Source organism: Cryptomeria japonica, chromosome 9 (genome assembly GCF_030272615.1).
Source record: "Cryptomeria japonica chromosome 9, Sugi_1.0, whole genome shotgun sequence".
Lineage (NCBI taxonomy): Eukaryota > Viridiplantae > Streptophyta > Pinopsida > Cupressales > Cupressaceae > Cryptomeria > Cryptomeria japonica.
In genome coordinates this window covers 17,535,955-17,560,312 of record NC_081413.1, presented here as the reverse complement: position 1 = coordinate 17,560,312, position 24,358 = coordinate 17,535,955, and the positions used below count along the sequence as shown (strand labels likewise).

General features: G+C 34.9%; 1 protein-coding gene across 2 annotated transcripts; it reads right to left on the bottom strand.

Moving 5' to 3' along the window:
• Nucleotides 1–4,708: 4,708 nt before the first annotated feature.
• LOC131050709 (uncharacterized) lies at nucleotides 4,709–22,206 on the bottom strand. 2 transcript variants are annotated; one of them, XM_057984936.2, is made up of 5 exons: nucleotides 21,998–22,201; nucleotides 16,663–16,848; nucleotides 15,773–16,331; nucleotides 5,490–5,611; nucleotides 4,709–5,320 (listed from the first exon to the last, which is right to left on the bottom strand). In XM_057984936.2, exons 2-5 carry the CDS (start codon nucleotides 16,792–16,794, stop codon nucleotides 5,183–5,185), a joined length of 951 nt encoding a protein of 316 aa, XP_057840919.2. In that variant the 5' UTR covers nucleotides 16,795–16,848; nucleotides 21,998–22,201; the 3' UTR covers nucleotides 4,709–5,182. The 2 variants fall into 2 exon arrangements, with proteins under 2 accessions (XP_057840919.2, XP_057840920.2); XM_057984937.2 differs by having other exon boundaries at nucleotides 5,189–5,320; nucleotides 5,448–5,611; nucleotides 21,998–22,206.
• Between the last annotated feature and the right edge of the window lie 2,152 nt (nucleotides 22,207–24,358).

Sequence of the window (24,358 nt, the reverse complement as noted above, 5' to 3'; positions counted from 1 at the left end):
ATTTTCTGAAAAATTAGAAAAATAATAATTTGCAAAAAAACAATTTATTTTTTAAAAAATCAGTTAAAAATTGTACTGGCACGAATCCCGATATTAAGAACTGTAGATAATAACTTATGAATTTTTCTGAAGAAAAAAAAAATCTACAAAAAAAATTAGACAAATTTTTGTAAAAAAATCGTAAAAAAATGTAGCCAAAACCCTAGGTCGCAGTAGGGCTAAAAAACCCCAAAGCATTGTAAGTGAACTCAAAAAAATGCGGCTGAAGGTGTAAATCATGAAATAATCACATCAAAAATTGTGAAATACTTGCACAAAAGAAATCGCAAGCTAGCGAGAAAAATCACAAGAAATCGTGAAATATGGCAAAAAATCGCATCGAAAAAATGCGAGAATCATGTTGTGTAGGCGTAGACAAGAAAAAATTACAGGCGAGAGGGCGCGCAAAAAAATTGCAATAAGACCTGAAGAAATTCAAAACAAAATCCACGCGTGAAAAACACGAATGGAGCCGAAAAATGGGCGATTTTTCCTTCTAATGAATGCTGGAACCCTTAGAAAAAATGTGTGCCCAAGAAAATATACTTCGCCAAAAATCTTCCAAACCTATGAAAATTTTCAAAAAACCACGAACTGCAAAGAGGATTGCCCAGGAAAGAGACCTTTTTAAAAAAATCTCTTAAGAAAAACTTCCAAAATTTTTCAATTAATTAACCTTTTGATAATTTTTAATTTTCATGCTCTAATACCATGAAAAATAATTGAATTAATTAATTACAAATATACGACCGTATATTAAGGAATTACAAGATGTTCTAAAAAGAATGAACCGTTAATCTAAAGCATCAACATGAAGCTAAAATGTTTAAAGTGCTAAATAAAGCTAAAAAACTAAAATTTTAAAAAAAAACTATGCATTCTTATAAAAGAATGCAATAGTTTCACTTAACGAACTAGAAAGCTAAAAAGCTAAATGACCATTAATAAAAGAACTAAATATAGGTGACTAAAATATAATTAAATTTTCTAATAAGCCTTGGGCTATTACTTTCAACCCCCTTTCCAAACCTCTTAACATGCGTCCAATGTGGGTATAGCTTCCTAATCTTCCTCTCTTATTCTGGAAGTTGTCTTGTTAAAAAGCCATTGGTAATTCTATTGGCAAATTCATGAAGGTAGATGAGTACACTTCCTTTATGGGGCATTCTATATGTGCTCGCTTCTTGGTAAACATTGACCTCTTCATGGTAACATCATTCTGATGGTTGGGGATCAACCTTGGTCGCAACGTTTGGATTATGAGAGCATCCCTTTTTGTCGCACCACTACTTCTCTACTAGCCACTTGACTTCGTATTGCTTTCAAGGTTATTGAAGGGGTCCTACTACTTGGTGGAAGAATGTCTTTAATGATCACTTTGATTATTGAGGAGCATCTCTCTTGGATTGACGTCTCCTCTCATGACTCTAAGGAATGCTTAAGCATGGGTAGCCTTGCCTTCTCCTATTGTCCCAACTATAGTTCCTTCTTATGAGAGCTCTCTTCTCGATTATCTTCTAGCTTTTGTTCTAATTTCATCTTCGTTAGTCGTTGGCCACCTATCTACCTCTCTTTTTATTGTCCACCTCTCGATTATTGTTAGTATTCTTGAGGGGGGACGTCCTTTTCTTCCCCCTCCCTATAGGGGTTCGAATGATAGCATTGCTTGGACTCTTGTTAACCGGTAAAGGAAAGGTCATGTTACCTCTTATCTCTCTTTCTTCTATTGGGAAAGAGAAGCTCTTGATTTTAGTCAAGACTCTTGTTTCCCATCGATTCATAGCTCCAATTAAAAGTTTGTTTTCTTATCTCACCTCTTGTGTTCTTTTTTGGGTTTTGGTAGTCTCACCACTTATGAGATCCCTCTCTTCCACTTTTTATGTTGTTATATATGAATTGAAGCCCTTTCAAGATTCACCTAATCAAAACAAGCTTAAAAAACGAAGGGTATATTAATAACTTAAAATAAAATCAATTTATCTTAATTTATTAGACTTTTCTTTTATTAATATACATAAATCTTATGCTTAGACAAACAATCTAATAATTCTATTACAAAATTTAGCAATTGAAGAACATTTAGTTTCATTAAGATTTACTTAATTTTTCATTTACTTTCAATTATATCAAGGAACATATTTTACACATAACCAATTAAAATTCACTATATCGAATATTTAAATCTTCCCACATACCAATTAAATCCCTATATAATGTTTATTTCATAATTTTGCCTAAATCCGAAGTTTAAAAATATCCAATATGTATATAATTTGAACCACATTTGCTAACACTGGAAACGTTTGCCAAAGTTTTATGGATGACCCACGATATTGTTGTTGGTCCTCAAATTTCAAGCTCAAGTCCATCCTGCTCCCTAGGAATGAAAACCCAATTAGGTAATGTCGCCCATACAGATCCATTAGATCCATCTTATCATTGATATAAAACTGAATTGCAAGCCCATCAATCTTATGTGGCCTTGTCGTTTCTCAAAAATCTGATGGCACGGTGGAATTGCTCGGATTCAACTATTATATAACAGCATAATGCACAGATCTCAGTTAATTCAGCTCCAACTCTTCTCACACTAGTGTACGTCCTCATTAGATCATGGAGACAAATGAAATCCATCCTCAAAATATCTTTTTCTCATACCCATTTCAGTTTGAACACCTGTGAACCCTGTGTCCTCTTCCAACCAACTCGTTCAAATTCAATTCTGCACCTTAAACCTTTTTATTACCAAATGACTAGGACAATGTACGAGAACGCTTTGGCCGAGAGTCTTCTGTTGAAATCATCTTGCCTGTTACATGTACCTTCGTCATCGCTGTCGCTTTCTGCATTTCCCCCATTATCCATGCCGAATAGACCGTTCGAATACAACAATGCAGACGATAATTTCGAGGTCTAATACCATGAGAATAGCCCGGGCAAATCGGTGCAAACAAATATGAGTTTAGCTGCCCGAAAAACCAATCTACGCTGCGGAACACGTGAGAAGTGGTAGTAAGTTTATGTTTAATTTCGATTGAAAAAGCGACATGAGAATGGATTATGAATATTAAGTGAAGCACGTGATACAGTGGTCTTATTTTTGCTGTGCCAATACATTTATGCCACGGTTTTAAATTAGTTTGAATTTAGCGTAAAAATTAATTGTCGATCCAAGACTATATGGTTTGGTAGCTTATAATATGTTTATTAAGTTAGTGGGTGAAAAGCGAATCCGGGATAATGAGAAATAAGCGTCGCCCATTGAACACTAAAATGAAATTGCTAGTACTATGTTTTGTCTTCCTGATCTTAGGATAAAATCTTAAAAAAATCGTGCTAATCACAAGGTTTAGGTTCACCAAGTGTAAATTGATCCACTTTCAAAGCAACATTCATCTTATCAGAATCTCTTAGGAATGCCATTAGGAAATGACCATATTACATTAAGGGTATCATACAAAGCAGTCCAATATTTTTCTTTTTCTTCTTTGTTTCCGAATTTTATCCAGCAAATTGCTTCAGTTTATTAAGGGTACATTATGTTGCGAACTGTTTTCTGATTGTATTAAACTCTGCAAATAATATTGCATCAAGCATGGTGGACATTTTTTAATAGCTTTTATGACATGCACTTTATATTTTCAAATGAAATGTGTTTAGTTATGGGTTGTATGGTTTTTTCGATAAAGTATTGTACACAGACTCTGCAACATGCGTTGAGATAATCCCTTGCATTTTACCATCATGTAGAAAGAACATCTTTGCTCCTTATTTGTAGATTTACAAAGATCTTTTAATTTTCGTTTTTAACTTTGTATGCCATACACTTAGTGAATAGAATTTCGTATCAATAGAGTTTTCAACACCATTCCTTTCAATGGGTTGTTTTCGCAGAATATCGAATTACACGATGACTCATCAGAATTCAACTGTAGAGTTTTCAAGTGAATCTTCATCATCCCATATTTCATGAATACTGGTTCCCAAGAACCCAATTCTCATGGCTATTCCTTTCTTTCATATAAATAGTACCAAAGAATGGTGAACAGGCCTTACTCTTTACCAAAAGATAAGACCAGAAAGAAATGAGTAATATTAGTCGTAGTAATTTCTGATAATGGCCAAAGTAATCGTATTCCAATTTTCATTGTTAAACAGAAACCTTTATAAAGACATTTTTATGGACATTATGTGCTAAATTCACTATATAATAATGAGAGCAAACCGAAAAAATAAAGTTACCAACCTATCCATGCAAAACATTGATTCTTGGTGAATCCATCAGCAAGCTTTATAAAATTCCAACAAAAACTGACTGAAAAAGCTACAACATGTTCCACTAATGGCCTCAAGGCCTAGAACAAGATGCCTTGCTACAGTTTAGATTAAAGAATTTTCAGTGAATGAAATTCCACTACAAAAAATATCAAAGAAAGCTGTATGATTAAAATTATAAACACAAACATGAAAGCACGCTAGTGATGCAACCTATAAAAGAAGCCACAAACAAAATGGAACACAACCTATACTCGATAAAAATAGAAGCAAAAAATACACCAGAAGAAGAATGCGATATTTGCCGATTGTGAAAATATACAGAGAGAAATACTAAAACAGGCAAATCATTCCCGAGCGTAAAAAATGCAAACTGGACTGATGAATGTACATGTGATCACAATTTTGTGGAGGTTTTCCAGACACGTTCCATACAAATAAATATTAAACAGTTTACATACAGATTTAGATGGGACCTAAATATAAAAGAAAACTTTCAATGACAAGGTACAAGTAGGTTTACGCATTTTGATGCTAGAAACAAGTTAGTTTCCAGCCTACCCTGAAGTATGTTCTAAAGACCAGCCTCAAACATGAAAGAAGGGTGTCCAATAACTATAAATACTTGCAATTGCAGCAATTCCTATCCATAATGGATTCCTGGAGAATACCTGCTTGACAGATAAGCCTAGAGTAACTATCCTGACCTAAATCCACTGACTAATCAAATGTAACCATTCTGTAACAAGGTAATCAACGAAACCTGCCTCTCAAACTGAATCAGGCTCGAAGATTATAGTAACTTACATAAGGCACTACCTTTACGCACATAGGTTCCAGTTGTCCCAGAATACACAGTTGTAATATCTTATAGAACTTCCCAGTCTGAATCACAATGTTCAGTGCTATGATCCTTGTTGGCATCCGGAACCTCATAAAAGGAATTAGATGCTGGAATATCAATGCTGCCAGCTCCATACCAGTATGCTGATTGCTCACTTTCATCCTGTGATATAGGTAACTTCATGAATCATACTTAAAATGACAGCATACAAACTACAGCTGATCAACATTTATAAACTAAAACTACAGATTACAAAAGTGGTAGTTTCCTAGATAAAGAACATTAGAACCTAAAATCTTGAAGTTGCCATTAGAAGTATTCAAAGGAATACCACAGTACTGTTGAACTTGCAGGATTGGAAATGATCTACACAGAAAGGTTCAATAGCTGCACGGACTGTTAGTCCATCATTAATTTCTGGTAGATCCTCAAAGACGTCCAATGGTGTTTTCCCTACAATTATCAATTGTCTATTAGTATGAGATATTAAATAATAAATATCAATCACGATTCACAATATTAAGCAAAACATGTTCTAGATGTTTGAATCTTACTCACAGAAAGCTATAATAATGCAGTTTTCAGTTTCACAGTAAACCAAGTTTCCATTTTGAAGTCTGATTAACTCAAGATTAAAGAGATGAATCTCTCTCCCTAACCGCACAAATAGAGTTACTTCACATTTACAGGCTGTTAAGTCCTGATGGTAGCAACCTACGGACTGGATACCCAACCAATGGCTTGCAAAAGATAAAACAGGAGAAAATTAATCAACTAGCAAGAACAGGTTTATTCAAGTTCAACACACATACGTCACAAGAAATGGAAAGGTACAAAGATCACCACAGCTTAAGATTTCGAGGAGTATATTTCCCTTAAATTGCAACCATACCCCATTCAGACAAAGAGTGTAGAGAGAAATGCAGATATAATGGCAATTCTGAGTTTGTTCGATGTTGGTTCATCTCAATTTCTTATCTTCCATCACAACTGTTCACTAAGTCGTATCATCAGATGAGTCCGTCGAAGAAGTATTCTTGAATGGACTTGAATGGAATATCAATGAACTTGACTCTAAAAGAGGATATAAATGGTAATTCTGAGTTTGTTCAAGGTGGGCTCAACTGTATCTCTCGTCTTCCATCTGGACTCTACACCAAGTAATGTCCTTGGTCAAGTCCATTAATGAAATGTTCTTGGTCATGTTCGCATTAAAATTCTATAGGGTCTCATTATGCAACTTTATATTTCAAAATTCAATTTTTATTATTTTAAGGTGACCCTAGATAGGATTCCACATTAGAGTTTACTGTTTTCTTCATCTTCATCTTTACTGTAAATATCAAGATAATCCATGCAGCTGTCTTAATCACAATTTTTGTGTGAGCTGAACTTGAAAAAATCTTCTATTCCCATCTATCCCTTTTACAAAACCATGTCATGCATCTTTATATAAAAAGGCTACAAGGCTTCTTCATTTATATGGCGATTGAGAGCCATATCAAAAAATTGTGAGATTCTTCTCATGAATCAGAAATGTACAATTTTGTACCAAATATCTGTAATTTTGTGTGGGCTAGTTCTAACATGTTGTGCATTATTTGATCTTGTGGCCATGCTAACTTCATCCAAATAGAAGATAATATAGAAAAGGATAGGCAAGTCCTCATGACTTAAGATACAATCTACCATAAACAAAGTCACAGGACTAACTAAGTATGCTATGTGTCTGATAAGCATTTCAAGCTTGGGCCTCAATGAGCTGGCTTTTCCCAGACTTTCATTCTCCTATCAGAAGAATCTTTCCTGGTCAATAGTTCACCTACCTAATAAGTACCAAAAACACAAGTATTCTAAAACCCGGCTAACTGGATCCAAATAATGAATAAATGATTCTTGTACTTGAGGACGTATTGGCTCATCGTGTACCAGTTCTTGGGATTTTTCTGCATGAACTTTCCTTTTTCTAGCCACGTCCTACCTCCCAGCCTACACAAAACTAATCTTACTTTTGTATATGTAAAGCCTAGCCCTAATCCTCTTGCAACTTCTTGACTTAATGCCAGTGCAGTAATGGAATGAATGTTTTGTGCCCCATACTACTCCTGGTATCCAAACGAACCTAGGAAAGCAACAGGAAATCATTGGTTTTATTCAAACCTGTCTATCAACAGGAAATTGTTCATTTGCTAAGATACCTCTATTTGTAAGCCACAATATATGCTATTTCTTGCTCAGATGCAAAACCCTCACATCAAGCTCTTAGGAGTTGAGACTAATGACAAGAACATAAAGCATACACAATTAACAATCACTCAATTGCTAATTAGGGTTACAGCCCTACTCCCCTGTAATACTTCCAACCTATTTATTATTATACTTCTCTGTCATCACTATCGTAACCGTTCACTTATCCAATCATATTAATCTTATTCTTTATTCGCATGTTTACTGGGGATGTACCTATTAAGTAAATAATATGCAATACCTACGCCAGCAAGATCGCATTGATACCCATAGACCTCAAACAATCAAGAAATAAAATTGGGAATGTAAAAGAAAAATTATACCATCCATTATAATTTATACCTTATATTCATAATAAAAATAATAAGTGAACAAATAAAAAAAGGACTTAATTGAAATTATAAGTGATTGATTATTGATTAATTAAAGTGATGCAGGGGCATTCGAGCCTACCAGCAATCCTGCTAATAATTTTGCCTCAACTTTTGTGTGTGTTTGCAGGTGCTTTTGTTTGATTTGTCTGGGTTAATTTTTGTTCTTTTGGTATCTTTGTGTGGGGTCTACACAAAGGATGAATGTTTAGAATCAGAAAGAACTGCTGAATCCCTAGGGCACATATTTATCTCCTTGTCTTGGCCTGATCTTATAAAGCTTACAGATGCATTCTAATTTGCTGGGCCCCATACATTTGTCTTTAGCTGAGTAGTTTCTTTACTTAGCAATCGCCATTCGCCAGGCTTCATCATATTCCAAGTCATGAATTGTGCTTTCAAGGCTGATGACAAATTAAATTGCTGGGGCCACATCCATTTTGAGTAACTCCAAATACGGGCATGGATAATATTATAATAATGCTGACATTTCATGGTGGTCATGAGCCTTCTAACAGCAGTTACCTTTGTATGGCAGCTTAGAAGAGATCGTTTGCAGCTATCTTCCTGCAACTCTGACAAGTTTATTTCTATTTTGGGCAATGAGCACTATGGTTAACTGTGACATGTTGTGACGGGCATTTCATGCCGGCCTATTCTGGATCAAGCCTATTATCAGGCTAGCGGCAGCCTGACCATATCTGGGGTGGGTATTTCCACTAGAAATGGGGGCTTTGCTGCTAGTTATAGATACAGGAGGCTCGTTCAAGATAAACAGAAAAAATAAAAATTTAAAAGCTGAGGTTTATTTGTTTTCTTTCTGTGTACCACATACCCTAACCCAAAAAACTTGTGAAATATCCAAGTCAAAAAATAATGCGCTCCCAAAAAGTGGAGTCCTCTCCAAAAAGAACATAAAGGTAGATATGTCTATTCAATTGATTAAATTTCATAACCAAGTAGCAACTTGGGGATAAATTAAACTATTATAGATTGTTTGTAGGACCAGAAACCCTAGAAAGTTAACAGAAGATAAGCAGGTATAACGTGTTAAAAACAAAACCAATTGAACGAAGGGGTAATTACTTTGAAATTAACACCTTTGGTGAAAAACCTAATAAAATATAGAAACTTAAATATTCACTTGATACCAGACTTATTTTATCCAGCTTTCTTCTAGGATTTGGACTGACTTAATCCCTTGAATGTTTCTGTCATCAATTTAATTATCTGTTAGGCCTTTCCCTGTGAGCTTTCAAACCCCAAAAGCACTGAAAACAGTGTCCCACATCAGGGGAAAAAAAACCCACAAAAATCCATAGGGCATAATAACTGAGTTGATTGGTTGTCAGTTGTCGATGTATTAGTTGGATTAAAATGTCAGTATTTTTTTCAAACCTGGAAATGCTAATTGCCACTATCTGCATCTTGGAACGAGCACAACCATACAGTTAGTGAAGTGGAAAAGGCAGTGAGAATCAAGTTGGCAAGCAGCTACTTGTTCCCTCCCAGTGGATTAAATCAGTGTTTCCAACGTGCAGCTGTCTGCATTTCACATGGCTTGCTTCCTTCCAGCCTGTCAATGGTATGTATAAACTTCATAAACCTTTAAATATTTTGTATTGGCAGAGTAGCTTACAAATCTGAATAATAATTCTATTGTACACTGCAGTGGGAATGTGTGGATATGAGTCCTTTGTAGCAACCTTGAGCAATGGAGAGGTGGCTACATCGTAACACCAAAATACATTTGGATGTGGCAAGCTACCATCAGATAGGAGCTAATCAGTTAGGAATTGCTTTTGCTTTTGGTGTGGCTTTTGTCTTGGGACCAAGAGTAATACCATAGTTTGATGGAGATTCCAAGACCAGGAAATCAACAGGACGCAGAGACAGAAACATCCGCCGCCACCACTGCCAAAGAGGAATGCGTCTGGAACACCCTGTAGAAGCAGAGGACATCTCCAAGATGTCCACCTTTTGGGGATGTTGAGGAGATGCCCCAGCATACCTGAGATGGCTCATACATGAAGTGCAAGGGGGGTCTTTGGCTCATACATGATGCACAACCATAGCACATTGTGGAACATGCAGTAACCTCCAGGGGGAGCCATGTCTTTACAGCTGCTCATTACAAATGGAAATGATGGTTTTTTGATGTGGATCAAGACAGCTGTGCTGCTGTCAAACTGGAAGGTGAGCTCTGTCTATGACAGCAAAGTTTAGATCAAGGAAATCACACAAGAAGGCTGTTCTCCTTGTGAGTCCCAAGATTGGAACCACTTGTAATAGTTGAATGTAATTTTGCCATACAACTACATAAATTTCAAGTTGGAGAAATCCACTCTACATTTCTATTCTATATGTCATAATGGGATATTGTGCTCCATCACACTAGTACTACACACATTGTATACGAACTAATTCAAAACAATCTAAAAAAATAAATCATATCTTGACAGGTTAAAAGTGTAGTAATCGATCTAATTCAAAACAATCATGAGCTTTATTAGGAGATAATCATTTCTTATGGATAAACCCTTTTGATATAGAACGTACATTGGAGGAACAAAATTCTATGCCATCCACTATTCTCTTAAATGAGAGACCTTAAGTTTCATTTTACTTACCGACAAAAGCTTTCATTGTCCTTTTGAATTTTTTCCAATAATTACGGCACAATTTATATTAAAAAAACATCACCCTTGTTAATGGAGAAAGACAACTTCTCAAGCAACAATTAATTTAAAACATCGTCACATGAACAGAATATCATGCTACATAATTACATAGTAGAAAATCAGTCCCAGAAGAACACTAGAATTCATTTGAATTTTCCTATCACCGCAAATACTAGGAGGTGCAAGTGCTAGTTTTAAGTATCATCACATTTCAACCAGAGAGAATATTCACATTCAAACTCCTTCCGACAAGTTTTCCTGGCAGAAATTATCTTTCTGGCAATGTCAACATTATTTGAATTCAAACAAATTAAAAGAGATGCTTCCAATAAAAATAGCATTTGCAAAATTATGACAAGGAAAATTGAGATATGCGATAGCCCACAAAATCTACTACTAGCTTGTACATAGTTTACTAAATTGACTCTTCAAAATAACAATCATTTACTAGACAAGATAAAATTCATGAAACAGAAGGTACAAATAGCAGAAATGATAAGTCTCCTCTTGGAAACTTTCAGGTATGGGCTTTAGAAGTACATGCTGAGTAACCTCTGCTATATTACATGTTCATTTTCGGAAAACCATTCATTTGACTAGCATCTCAGATGAATCAATAAGTTGCTATTATTAAATATTTTAAATCTTATTGTTTACTTTCTGCATTTTCTTCGTGGATGAAGCTTGCCCAAATTGGGAGACAATGTAGTATACTCAATTAATTCACAGTTAAGAAAGGTCGACTTAAAAGTGTTACATTTCTACACTAAATAACCATTCTAACCTATTTATATTCTATCACCCTTATCCTATCCATTCACCTATCCGTTCTAATTATTGTATTCTTTATTCAACATGTGCATTTTCTCACATTTGCATGAGCTCTTCTGCACAACTTACGTGTTAGTTTTTGTCTAGAAGACCTTTGGCAAACATCATCCAAAAATCTTTATTATAAAATATTCTCATATTCATTGTTTATGTACCTATTAGGTACACATGACAAAATGTTCTTAAACCAAGGAGAAAATCGAATAACCAAGGAGAAAAAATTATAAGACAAGCCAAATGTTTTTGACCATTGTGGCCAGATATAATGAAAGTGGACAAGGAGAATTTTATCTAGATCATTAAAGATCATGCTACAACTATGGCTTCTGGTAAACATAGATTGCAATAAATTCTAATGGAGAGGATGTGTCATTAATCAAATTGCGAAGATTTTTGACTTCTTTAAAGCAAAGTGTGTTCACATTTTAAATTTTATGCAAATCTCTTGACTTCCTCAATTGTTACTATAATAAATCAGAAGTATGGACATTGTAGACCTCATAAAGACATAGATAGAACCCAAGAAATGACTAGTGTATATATAAACATTAAAACAATGACGATCTCCAAGGATTTGAAGGGATCCCCTTGATAACATGTGTACATGAAGAAGAGAAATTACAACCAACTATTAAGCTTAACTAATTTTTGGCATTGTTACCAAAAGGAATGAAGTATTTCTGTCCTCTTCTAGTTATATGTAACCAAGCATAGCTTCAACTGATTTCTAAGCTAGAAGGTATACTGCGACCACAGATAACTTAGTAATCTTGACAATTATAGAAAATGTTGAACAGTCTCTTGAAAGTTTTAAATTTTGCAATGCTCAACATTTTCAATGATATCATAATCTTCATCACAAGGAAACTGTGACTGCACTGCAAGGGGAGGGAGTATCCATATAGGTACTGATACTAAATCAACTCTTCAAACAGCCAAGACTCTTGGGGCATGGACGCAGACTAAATTTGACTACTTATTTTATCCCTCTTTGCCAAGAGAGGTTTTTAAGCTTTCAAATGTTATAGAGGTGTTTGCAATGAAGCAAGACACAGGATAAGATTTCTGAGAAGTCTGCTTTATAAGACGATTGTGTAAACAAAGAGTAGTAGGAGTAGTAGTTCAGAACAACCAATGAACTCAACAGCTGCATGGAGTATTCCCGTTCTTCTACATGCTCCTAGGCTCTAAAATAACTGTAATGTGAACTCATTAGTTAGAATGAACAACTGCAGAATAAAATCAGCAATCGTCTCATACAATGGCCAGTTTTCAAGCCTGATGAATGAAAGGATCTTCCAAGGACTATACAGGACTTCGAATGTTTAGGCCATGCTCAATGTATATCTATATAAAGCCAATCTTTGGACCTAATAAACAAGTTAACCTTTCTTTTCCAAAGAGCTAACAAACACTCATGAGTATTTGTGATGAACCTGTGAAAGATGAGGCCGCCTGGCTTGGATGGCAATATTGGTTGCCAACTGTGCAAGTTTGTCTCCTTCCAGAAAATTCAGAGGAAGAAATCAGATTTATGCCAGCTGTTAGTCTTATCCTTTGTAGGAAAAAAGAACCAGATTTGGTCTAGAATCTTCTATTAGAACCATCGACTTCTCGAAGAAGCCTAGTTTTGTTTTGTAGTGGCAGTTGTATCCATTTTGTCTTGTAGTGACAGCTGTATCCTAGAAGGGAAATTAGAACTGTTTTGTCTTTAGCATCAAACCACCCTACGATTTCTCTTTGGCAGCTATGTGCCAACTATCTGCAACTATTTGTGAACCAGAAGCTTCTACCAACTTCAGCCAACTCGTTGCTAACTGTGGTTGGCCCCTTTACAGATTGACATCCCTTCATTAAAGGCAATCAGATTGTTTACTTGCCTTGTACTACAAGTTAATGTACTGCCCGAAGTGAGTATATATTGAAAACTACTTTGTCTTTTGGTATGCTGAATATTTTGGTCTGCCTTTGTGCACGATTTGGGTCTTGGGACGGAACCCCAAAGAGATCACCACTGCTGTGTGTTGCTATTCAAGCTCTATATGGTCTTGAGACGAAACCCTCAAGAGCACATGTTGCTGTTTGAATTTTATATTGAATTCTATGTAATCTGAAAGCTCAAATTGCTGTTGTAAAGAAATTCTATATCAGTTCAATAGCAAATATATTCCTGATTTTGCATTTCCTAAGTTGAAACGTGTTTATTGATACTCTAAATCTGTGTAAGCACTAAAAAATCTGTATGTTCTATAAGCAATTTTGTGATCCTTGCAGTGTGTATTTCTTTTTCTAAACTAGTCTGAATCTATATTGTGCAACCAGTTTGTATCTTTGAATTTAACAGTTTAAGTACAAAGATTTAGATCATATAGACTTAAGGTCCTTACAGTATTTATGTTTTATATATGCTTACCGTGAAATTATTAGGAATAGATATTATTATACACCTTGCATAACATGAAGTAATTTAATTATGTAAAATAAATAAATATTAATTTGTACTTCATCTAGGACCATGTGTTTAACCACATTAGATATTTATTTGGGTTCACTTATAAAGTTGTATGTAACATGAGTTAGTTATTTTATGTGTGGCAGAATAATCTATGTAACCCGGGGACGCGTCCCAAGCCTGAAAACCCCTGTCCCACTCCCAGGGACATTTTGGAGACTTGGGGACGGCCAGGGGACGTTTACCCCCGTCCCAGTCCCGGGGACATTTCGGGGACTTGGGGACAGCCAGGGGACGTTTCCCCTCGTCCCCAAATTGCCAAGAATTTAGAGGGGACGTCCCCGAAACGGGGGGACGTCTGCCCTAGCTGGGGGGGACGTCCGTACGTCCCGGGGACAATTGGGGATGGCTGGGACGTCCCCCACATCTAAGACTATTAAAAAATGTCGTATTTTCAATTTATTTTTTTTAATTTTCTAATATGGGCCCCTATTAATTCAAATTGTTATTAAAAAAATTAAAAGGCAACATTAATTGAATTTTAAATTTATTAAAATTTAACTCATATCAAATGTTTAAAATTAATTCATATATATATAGAAAATATTAAATTGTTAAACATTTAAAAATTTAAAATTAATAAAAATAAATTATAAATAGGAAATCAAAATAATAAAATATTAATTCACTAGTACTATTTTTATTTTCATATCGTAATTGACAATGAAACTATATGTCAGCAGTATAGCCATTGGGCATTTTGACATTTTGTATGTTATTTCTTTAATATCTATTATGATATGCATATTGACAATGTGAATGAATTGAAATTCTGAATTATGAATGCATAATTGCATATCGAGTATTGACAATGTTGTATGTTCAGAATTTACATTCTAAAATGTTTTCATAGTATCATACACACACTATATCCATGTTTTCATATGAATATAATGTATATATGCATGCTTTATCCATGTTTTCATATGAACATTTAGAATTTTCCTATATATTTTAAATTTTCCCTATATTTTATATAGTCGTCCCCTTTGTCATCCCCCGACGTCCCCGAATTTGGCAAAAAAATTTGCCGTCCTGGAAACGCATCCCGCAATCCCCTGCCGTCCCCGTCCCCGTCCCGGAAACTCGGGGTAACATAGAGAATAATTAATTATTATTTGGGGAAAACACTTTAATAATTGTAACAAAAATTAAATGAGGGATAAATGATTTTGTGGACTCATGATTTTGAGGTACACAGTTTTATCTTACCACTTGGTTGTATTTCTATGAGCTTGAATCCATAAAAGCAAACACATGTTTAGTGGTTAAGGTTGGTTGGGTGAGTGGGCTGTCATTGTATTGAGCTTCTCTTTGAGTGCATATGTGAAGCATGGCATGAGATATGTGGATAGATATTTGGACACATGGAGAGTGCATTGGAGGAGTCTAATATTTCAGAAGTATTTACAGAAACTTTTTAAGTGCATTGTAATGTTTTATTGTTGAATAATAATACATAGAGTGTGGACGCTTTTGGAGGATGGGTTTTTCTCTCTTGAGGGTTTTCTCAAGGTATTTTGTGTTATCTTGAGGCTTGCCTATTTGACCTTTGCATTATGGTTATTTTGTAAGCTTGCATGCATACTTTTCTCTCATGGGGTTATGTCAGAAATGGATTAAACATTCTGGGTATTATACATTATTTCCTAATATAAGTAAATGCAACCAAGATTGGAAATCACAATCAATAATGGCAATTAATAGTGCTCCATTTAAACATTTGATTTTATCTTATTACATAAAAGATTAAATAATAAATATAGTTTCTACGTCATTTATTTCATCAAAGTTCGGCACTAAAAGATCATCATCTATTCAAAATGGATAAAATGGTCACGTTGACAGAATTTAGTTAATACAAATCCATCCTAATATAGGAAATGACATTTTATGAGCTAATTGCCAAATATTCTAGAGAAAGTGAGAAATGCAGAAAGCAAAAAAGAAAAAGGGTACTATAGAATTATACCCATTTCATCAGCCCGTATTGAGCCATCCAATTGAATTGACTTGGACTGTTGTTCCTTAATGGGATCAGCAAAAGGAAGTGATAGCAATTTGTGTACATTATATACATCATCAGTACGATTGTCAGGTTCTAGAGTAAGAGTCGCAGACTGCTTTTCTGCATCCAATGTTTCTTGAAGATGTGGAGGTGGTGTCAGCCTTGATGTGTTTAAGATTGATAAGTCAGAGTCTGCATCTTGAGGATTGCATTGAATGCTCTTGTGTAATGTCTCACATGATGCAAACACAACATCAGGTTCTTTCTTAACATTAGCAAAGTCCTGCTTCGACTTATAAAGGTCCACAGACTTTGTAATCAACGAATTAGTTTTTTCAGGATCTGGCTTGGGCTTTTCTGAAATGATGAACTTTTCCTCTAAATCAACAGTTATAATAGACGATAAACTCTTGATAGCAGCTTCAGGAGCTGGTGGCAGGATTTCCTGTATAACTTCTGCACATATTTTACGTACGTTTGCCCCTGCAATGCTCACCTGATTTTCTACATACTTGGTTGTCTCCTGCAATTTCATGACAACTGTGATCAAATGGTTGATTAAACAGATGAAAATGTAGATAATTAAGCAGGTTAGGATACAAACATCTTTAAGGTATACTTAATAACAGAAAAAAGAGAGATCATTCCCAACCATTCCTACTTTTCACATCAGCAGCCAACCAAGAGTTCTGCCTTAGTATATAGCAACCTTAGAAATATGGGCATCCAAAACACAGATGAATGTTTCTTTGGTATACTAAACATAGTAGAAATATGAGACATGCCCAAATCAGCAAAAATATGTAAATGAGAACATCACATACTGTGAGAAGATTTAAGTTTCATGTGTTCACCTGTATTAAATGAGAAGGGTTTTTATCCACCTCTTCACAAATGTGCTCAAATTTTTGGTACATTCGGTCAACCCATGATAGTCCTTTCGAGGAGACAGTGGATTCCACTATGATAGAACCGTCAGGAATCATGCTGTAAAATTATTAGCTGCCCTATATTGTTTAATCTTTTGTGTCCTCAATTACCTGCAAATGCAATCAATTACTCTATGAACCAAATTAAAACAATATTCTAATGGAATAAATGATAAGTATTAACTATCAGTGTAATACATTATTTGTATGGAAAGTAGAACCAACTGTAGACAAACACGGATATGTAAGTCTCTGACAACTCCCTGGAGTGAAAAAGACTTCAACAAACTTAAGTGCACACTAAAAACTCTCAAAATGGATATAAATATGGTATCATACAAAACAAAGTCAAAGAAAATACTTAATAAATCGAGGACACTTTCCATTCAAATAATAAATGTCTTCTCGTGTATTTGGTCTAGTCAGCGGTTTTTGTTTCTCTAGAACTGTATGTTGTCGGTCCATCTCAACATCACATATGCACACAAAGCTCCAAAACCAAAAAAACGATGTTAGTATGACAAAATGATACCGCCACTTTATATCAATCAAACTAAAAGTGCATTTGTTTACATTTCCTTTGATGGTACAACTTGATGTTAAAGATATGCATACTCCATATCGAAGGTCACAAGTTTGAATCTGGAGTGGGATAGGATTGTACATCTTAACAAAAAATATATAAGGTAAATGGAAAAAACAATCCCCTTGTGAAATGTTCGAGGGTGGTCTCATACACTAATTTGGTGTCTCAAATGGGAGTGACTGAAAATTTCCCTTCACCGCTTTTACCTTTATAAAACATTGCATTAACATATATGCCTCCTTTGATCACACAAGAGAGAATACTATCTAAATCATACTAATATATTTTTTTATGTATTAAAAAATTTATATTATTAGTAACTATACCAACATAAATATAGATTATAGTATAATTGACTGACACGACTCAACTATTTACAATCATTGGAGGAATGATATGATCTGAACAGGGGCAGAGGCAACCGCACCAAGCACAGGAATAGCAAGGAACAATTTAGAAACAATCTTTTTCTTGCTCCCACACAAAAAGATGCTTAGGGTTTTACCCATTCACAATCACTTTCCTGTTGTGGTGCAAAGACGTTTAGAGTTTATTCCCATCCAAAAAGAAATAAAATCTTTGAAACTCACGTCCACTGTTAGAATCGCTCAAGACTATCTCTAGAATCTTCGATCAGATTTTATTGGAGAAGGGTGAGATCATTTCTAGTGAAAAAATTGAATAGTAGACAAATCTACGGGTGATTCGAACTAGGATCCAATTTCAAAATGTTTAGCACCTAGAATCGGCATGTATAGATGCCAATTCAGCAACTTAGTTATTTATGTTGTAAATGGCATTAGAGTTTTATGGCGGTTTTGTTGATTATATTATGATATGTGGTATTCTAAACTTAATTCTTGATACACCCAAATTTTTTTGTACGAACAAACTCAAAGGGAAATTTTTGGTCACTCCCATTTGAGACACCATTTTTACATGTTTTTTTGTGCGAACAAACTCAAAACAAACCCAACCCCAAAAAAAGTTTCGCTAAATCAACAAACCCAAACCAGTATCCATACCAAAACTGGTAACTTGCAAAAAATCAACAGAGTTACTTTCTATTATATTCATAATAGCCTACATGTTTTACCACTGTATTTTCCTCTTTCTTGTTCGTAGAATGTAATGCTCCTAAACTGAAATAACATTTAGTTAAATCTAGTGGATTTCAATATGTCATAGAATTACATTATACCATACACAATTGATTCCTAGATATTAGCATCCTGTAACTGTATTAATTATGATCCCATTGTATGTCATTTCTTCAATTTAAATCATTGCTAAAATGATCCTTTATCATGAAATTCATCGTCTAATTTTCTTGTATATGATTTTGTGGAAATTTATATACAATGTCATTTTGGTCCCCAATTGTGTACTGCGGACATTTATAAAATGTACAGAGAGTTACACGTGGTCAGACAGTGATTTAAAATTATCAAAGTTGCTTCTCAAATTCCTTTTTTGTGCCTACCAGTGTTATTTGCCTGACCTAAAATCTGATGTTTTTGAAATTTGAAATCTGAAATTTTGAAACACGAGGTTATGCTTTAACATAGACAAAAAGTTCAAAATCTTGAGTTAATTTTTATTGAAGCAACCTTTAAAACTTACCATTTTCACAAGAAGACATGGAATATGGATACAGGGAGGAATAGGAATATCAATTTAAAATAGGTTATGGAGGTGTGAATAAAGGTACGGCTGCATCACATTTAAACACTGTCGTCAAGAGATCTGGCTACAGATACAAAGGACCTTGTCCCTAAACCAGGTTTCTTGGTGACTAAGGACCGTAGTAGGACATGAATTGAGATGTCACTGTAAAGGTATAAATGGAATGTGATTAGCCAGGTTTAAAACAAGAAAAACTCAGGAAACTAGAAAACCTTTGTGTTATTCATTCAATTCAAGGAAAAATTCTAATCTTCCTATTTCAAGTCAAGTATGGTATATAGAGATACAAATAAACATAATTACATTATAAAATATTCAGTGTTTTAAAAAAATATATTTTACTTTTACCTAAGAGGTTTTGTGTCAAACAAAAAAAAGGTCCTAAAATGGTAGGACACACTCTTGTAAACTGAAGGCTACTATTTTAGGGGCAGCCCTGTGATTTTACCTAAACCCTAAAATAAAATTTCCAGTCTGCCTCTGATCTGTATTAATCTTTTCTGCCTCTGAATGTAAAAAAGAACCTCAAAAATGAAGATATATCTATATAAAATTTCATAAACACTTTAAAGAAAATTTGGGAAATGTCATGGAAAATGTGACAGGTTGCAATTGATAGTCAGCTTTTTGCAAGTAATATTACCATGCCAATGACAGTGCGTAAGATAAATTAAACAAACTCCCTTGAGAAGGCAGGATCTACAAATAAGACACGATAGGATGCAAGAGCAGTAGGGATGCTGCAACTGGCTAAGAACTTAATCTTTCACAGCCTATCTACATAAACAATCCTAAAATCACATCCTCCTTAAATTGCTTTCAAGTATATGACACACAATACATTATAAATACTATGTCCCATATTCATAGGTACTGAATTCAGCAATCTTCAAAACTACCATTCTGTAATGTAACAAAAATGTATCTTTCCTGAACCCACCAAAAAAACTTACTGAGACTTTGGGAACAAAATAAGATAAAAAATAGGCCATTGAAAACACTTATACTAAATTAAATGTGCCAAAAAATAAACTACCACATACGGTATTCTTAATCCTCAATCCTTAACCAAAAAAATACGTAAAAGAAACATGTCCAAAAATGAGCATTAACAGGTAATTGAATTTCAACTAGGGTTATTAAGAGTTTGTTGAGATCATATATTATAAGAAAGGTGTTTGGTGTAATTCTTCCTTTTCAAAAGTTACAATGACAAAAAAATGTTGTCGGGCTATTAACATATATTAACATCAAAGGATGCCATGCTGCTTAAAAATAATTAACGATATACAGAGATTTTCAAAAGCATCAATCCCAGAGTTCACCAAGAAACTGGACACAGATGCCAAGAATAACCCAGAAATGAATGCACAAGGACACAAAAATTGAAATAAAAGAATCAGCCACAAAAGAATGCACAAAGAAATACAAAGGAAACTCCATAACATTCCTCAATAATCAGTCTGTACGTACCAAAATATTTATTGATTATTTAGTAATTAACATAAATTGATTATTCAGTACTTGGATATATAGCAACATCCATTTTTTTTGGTAAACCTCTGCTGGAAACATTGCCATCTTTATTTGGGTGAGAGGGATATGAACCTAGGTTAGAAATACTAAGATTGTCCTCTGTTACAAATAACAATATGCCACTTTTTTGCTTGGTAAAATCTCTGCTGCTAACACGGGTAGCCTTATCATGGTAAGAGGGATTTGAACCTGGGTAAGAAATACTAAGATTGTCCTCTGTTACAAATAACAACATGCCACTTTTTTGCTTGGTAAAATCTCTGCTGGTAACACGGGTAGCCTTATAATGGTAAGAGGGATTTGAACCTGGATTAAAACATAAGACTGTCCAGAAGTCAGTTTCATCAGTCTCCCACAATATAGAAAAGGATGAACCATCTTCGCAGACACTGTGCCAAAAATTGTGACTTTCTGTAACAAAATCAATAATGATGGTATATGAAAAAACTATGCACTTGCTCTTACAGATTGTGAAACTCTTGCAAGCAGTACAACAACTGCTTGACAAAATGAAGACGCAACTAAAACATAACAAGGAGCAAACAAAAAAAAGGCCAGTTACAAAGAGCCCAGTAGTTCAGTATGCCCAAAAGGGGCCCTAGGTCCAAGTCCTGTGTCAGCTAGCATAAATCAGAGCCCTGAGCACCAAAGTATGGCTCATTCAAACCATAACAAGGAGCCTACCAAAATAAGTCAGGTCAAAAAGGTGCCACCATCTCGACGGCGGGGCACCTCGGCATTCAAATGGAAAGTCTTATTACAACAACATCCTGAGCCACCATAGATGAGGCTACACCAAAAACTATAACCTTTTTATATAACAAAAACAATAACAATGAAAGATGAATTAAAAAAAGGCAACCATCCTTACAGATTGTGAAGCTCCTGAACCTAGTTTATGGACAAAACAAACCAATAAAAAGACACACCAGGACCTTTATCTCATTAACAGCATCAACAAAATAAGGCCTCTCAAATAGGGCTTAGCTAATTACTGAAAATTCCTTGGAAATGTCACTGGACAAAGTTCCTTCACTATACTGTCTAAGAGCAATCAAAGATTCTAAAAAAGGCAAATAAGGTTTGTTAATTTATCCATAGACAGTGTATAAAAACTTGAGCTTTAATACTTTAAAAGTGAGCAGAAAACTAAAGATATGGCTGCATAATATTCTAAAAACATAAAAGCTAGACGTCCAAATTCTGTAAAAAGCAACATACGAGTCTCCAAAATTCAGGATAAAAACATGCATGGCGATCAAAGTCTTCAACATAAAAAACAAGGGTACTTAAAATTCTAAAATTACAAAAAAAAATTCTTTAAAAAAGTTCAATGGATGTTCATTGCTCTGAAAATTTAGAAAAGGGGGCGTAATCGAAATCATAATCTAACATTTCACAGAGGCGCAATTAAACATTACTTATGAAGATTATGTCCACACAGAGGCATACCCGATTTCGGCGAAATTCCAGGGTCTGCTGTAACACATTAATTTCCTGCTCAGTAATGCAGAATAAAGTAGAAAAAAGAGAGACAGAGAACTTGGCCATAGCACGACTCGCCCGCATCACTATTAGGCTTAAGTTCTACGAAATTGATACCACTATACGCTTTCGTATGTATGCTGAATGGCCGCCTATACGGTCGGCCGGTACGGTGCACAAGGATTTTTAGCATTCGGAAGGTTTAAAAAAACAAGTTCTTGATCATTACCTATTTCTTATTTGAAAAAGAAAGGATAATGTCATGCTTTTGGCTTTTGTTTTTTTCCTCTTCTTGTTATCAATAAAAAAATTGACGTTATACTAGCATATTACAAGAGATGTGTTATCATTTTAGTGGTTTATTTAGTCCAATATATCACAAGCATATGTGGTGTACAGTTTTTTCCCTATTAATATTGATGTTATATCACACCACTTATCATCTTAGTGTCAATCTTAGTCTAGAATATACTAGGTGTAAAGTTTCGGTGATTGATAGTGTATCTAGTTAAGAAGTTATGATTGAGAAGGTAGAAATGTATTTTTGTATTTTTTTATATTATTTTGTATTGATAATTTAAGTATATTTTTAATAATTTTGTGTAAAAAGAAAGAAAGAAAGAAAGAAAGAAAGATTTTTTTATGGTTCATTATGTCAAGTGGTCTATATATTGGTCTACAGATGGCTTACAGCAATGTGGAACTACCTCGTAGTTCTTGCAGGAGGCACCTAACTGTGCTACAAACGAGGTGTGCATACTATATTGATTGGAGACCTATTTTATGTTTTGTTATGTTTTAATAATACATTGGTTTGTTAATGGGCGCCAATGGGTTGATCTATTAGACAGAGTAGTCGAAAAGACTGAATGGATGAAACCAAAAGAGGGATGGATCAAGATAAATTTTGATGGGGCCTCGAAAGGCAACCCGGATCCATCTGGGGTAGGATGTGTTGCTTAGGATTGGGGTGGAAATATATTAGCATGTAGTGTATAAAGACTTGAGGAGAGAACAAACAATAAAGCCAAAGCAAAAGCAGTTTTGCTCGTCATAAACTTGGCGAGCAAACTCTTGACTTCTAATATTCACCTGGAGGGCGATTCACAAATAATCGTCAATGTTATTGCCAAAGGAGAGATGTAAATGTAGAAATTGAACAAGATCATTAAAATCATTAGAAACAAGCTACATTCATTTCAAAATTTTAGAATATCTCACATTAGGAGAGAAGGAAATGAGGTGGCAAACAGTGTGTCCAAGTGGGTGGTGAATTTATTGTATGAGAGAGAGGAGATTTGGGACAATCTCCAAGAGGAGGCCATTGAGGATGATAGCGTACGGGAAGCAACTACTCTGCATTGAAAAGATAGAGCATTGAAGGCAATGCCCCTCCCAAAATGTTTGGTGGGTGTGAAGAAATATAAAGGTGGTGGTAGGTGGTAATCACATTTCATTGTGGAACTTAATGGCAAAAGATAGAGAGAATTCTTAGAAGTATGGAAGCAAACTTATCTCTGCAAACCACAAAAAAAAATGATAGCTTTTTGGGGAAAAATTTTCGATGGTCCAGATTGTGGAATTCATCCAAAATTGAAGATCCCATATTCCTCTAGGTGGTGAAGATGATGCTAAGAGAGGAATTTATGAAGGTAGAGTATAAGTAGATCGCACAAACATTGATATAGCATCTTTGTTTCTAGGCGCACTGGCTCTTGAGCATGTGTGTAAGAGATGAATGGTGTTGGGGAGTTGGGGCTTTCATTACAATTACCAGACCAGACGAGGGCTTTGTGGCACTGAGAGGAGATTGGCTCCACATAGCAGAATACACCCCTCTGATATGGCCCTTCCTCATCTAGAGTGCATCGTGTGACAAGGAGGATCGCAAGCCTAAGGCTCAAATCGGTTGGAGTTTCATTAAGAAATATCTTTGAGAAAGGGAAGCAAACGAGAAGACAAATGGTGGTGAGCAGAAACATGCAAGAAGAAAGCGAGTGAAGTTTGGAAAGCGGGACTAAGTTAGGATGGACGACAATATGAGCAATCAATGAAATAAGAGTAGCAGATATGTTGTTTTTAAAATAGATAGTTTATGTTGATAATACTATATTAGTATAAATGATACAATAAGGATGTATATGATATAATTTTGGGAGGACTATGATGATAAATAGAGACTATGATGATGATTCTAAGAAGTCCTCCCAAGATGATGGTGATGTCTTTGTCGCAACCTTGGCTACACATGCATCAAAAAGTGCTAGTTGATTAACCTTGGTACTTCTTTTCACATGACCTTACATAAGGGTTGGTTTACAAAATATG

Excerpts from the sequence above, each read along its gene's own strand:
- LOC131050709 (XM_057984936.2), bottom strand. The coding sequence starts at position 16,794 with ATGATTCCTGACGGTTCTATCATAGTGGAATCCACTGTCTCCTCGAAA. Across the intron at positions 5,612-15,772 it reads AATACGGGCTGATGAAATGG|GGAAAACACCATTGGACGTC; the intron begins GTATAATTCTAT and ends TGATAATTGTAG. Across the intron at positions 5,321-5,489 it reads GCAAGTTCAACAGTACTGTG|GATGAAAGTGAGCAATCAGC; the intron begins GTATTCCTTTGA and ends CCTATATCACAG.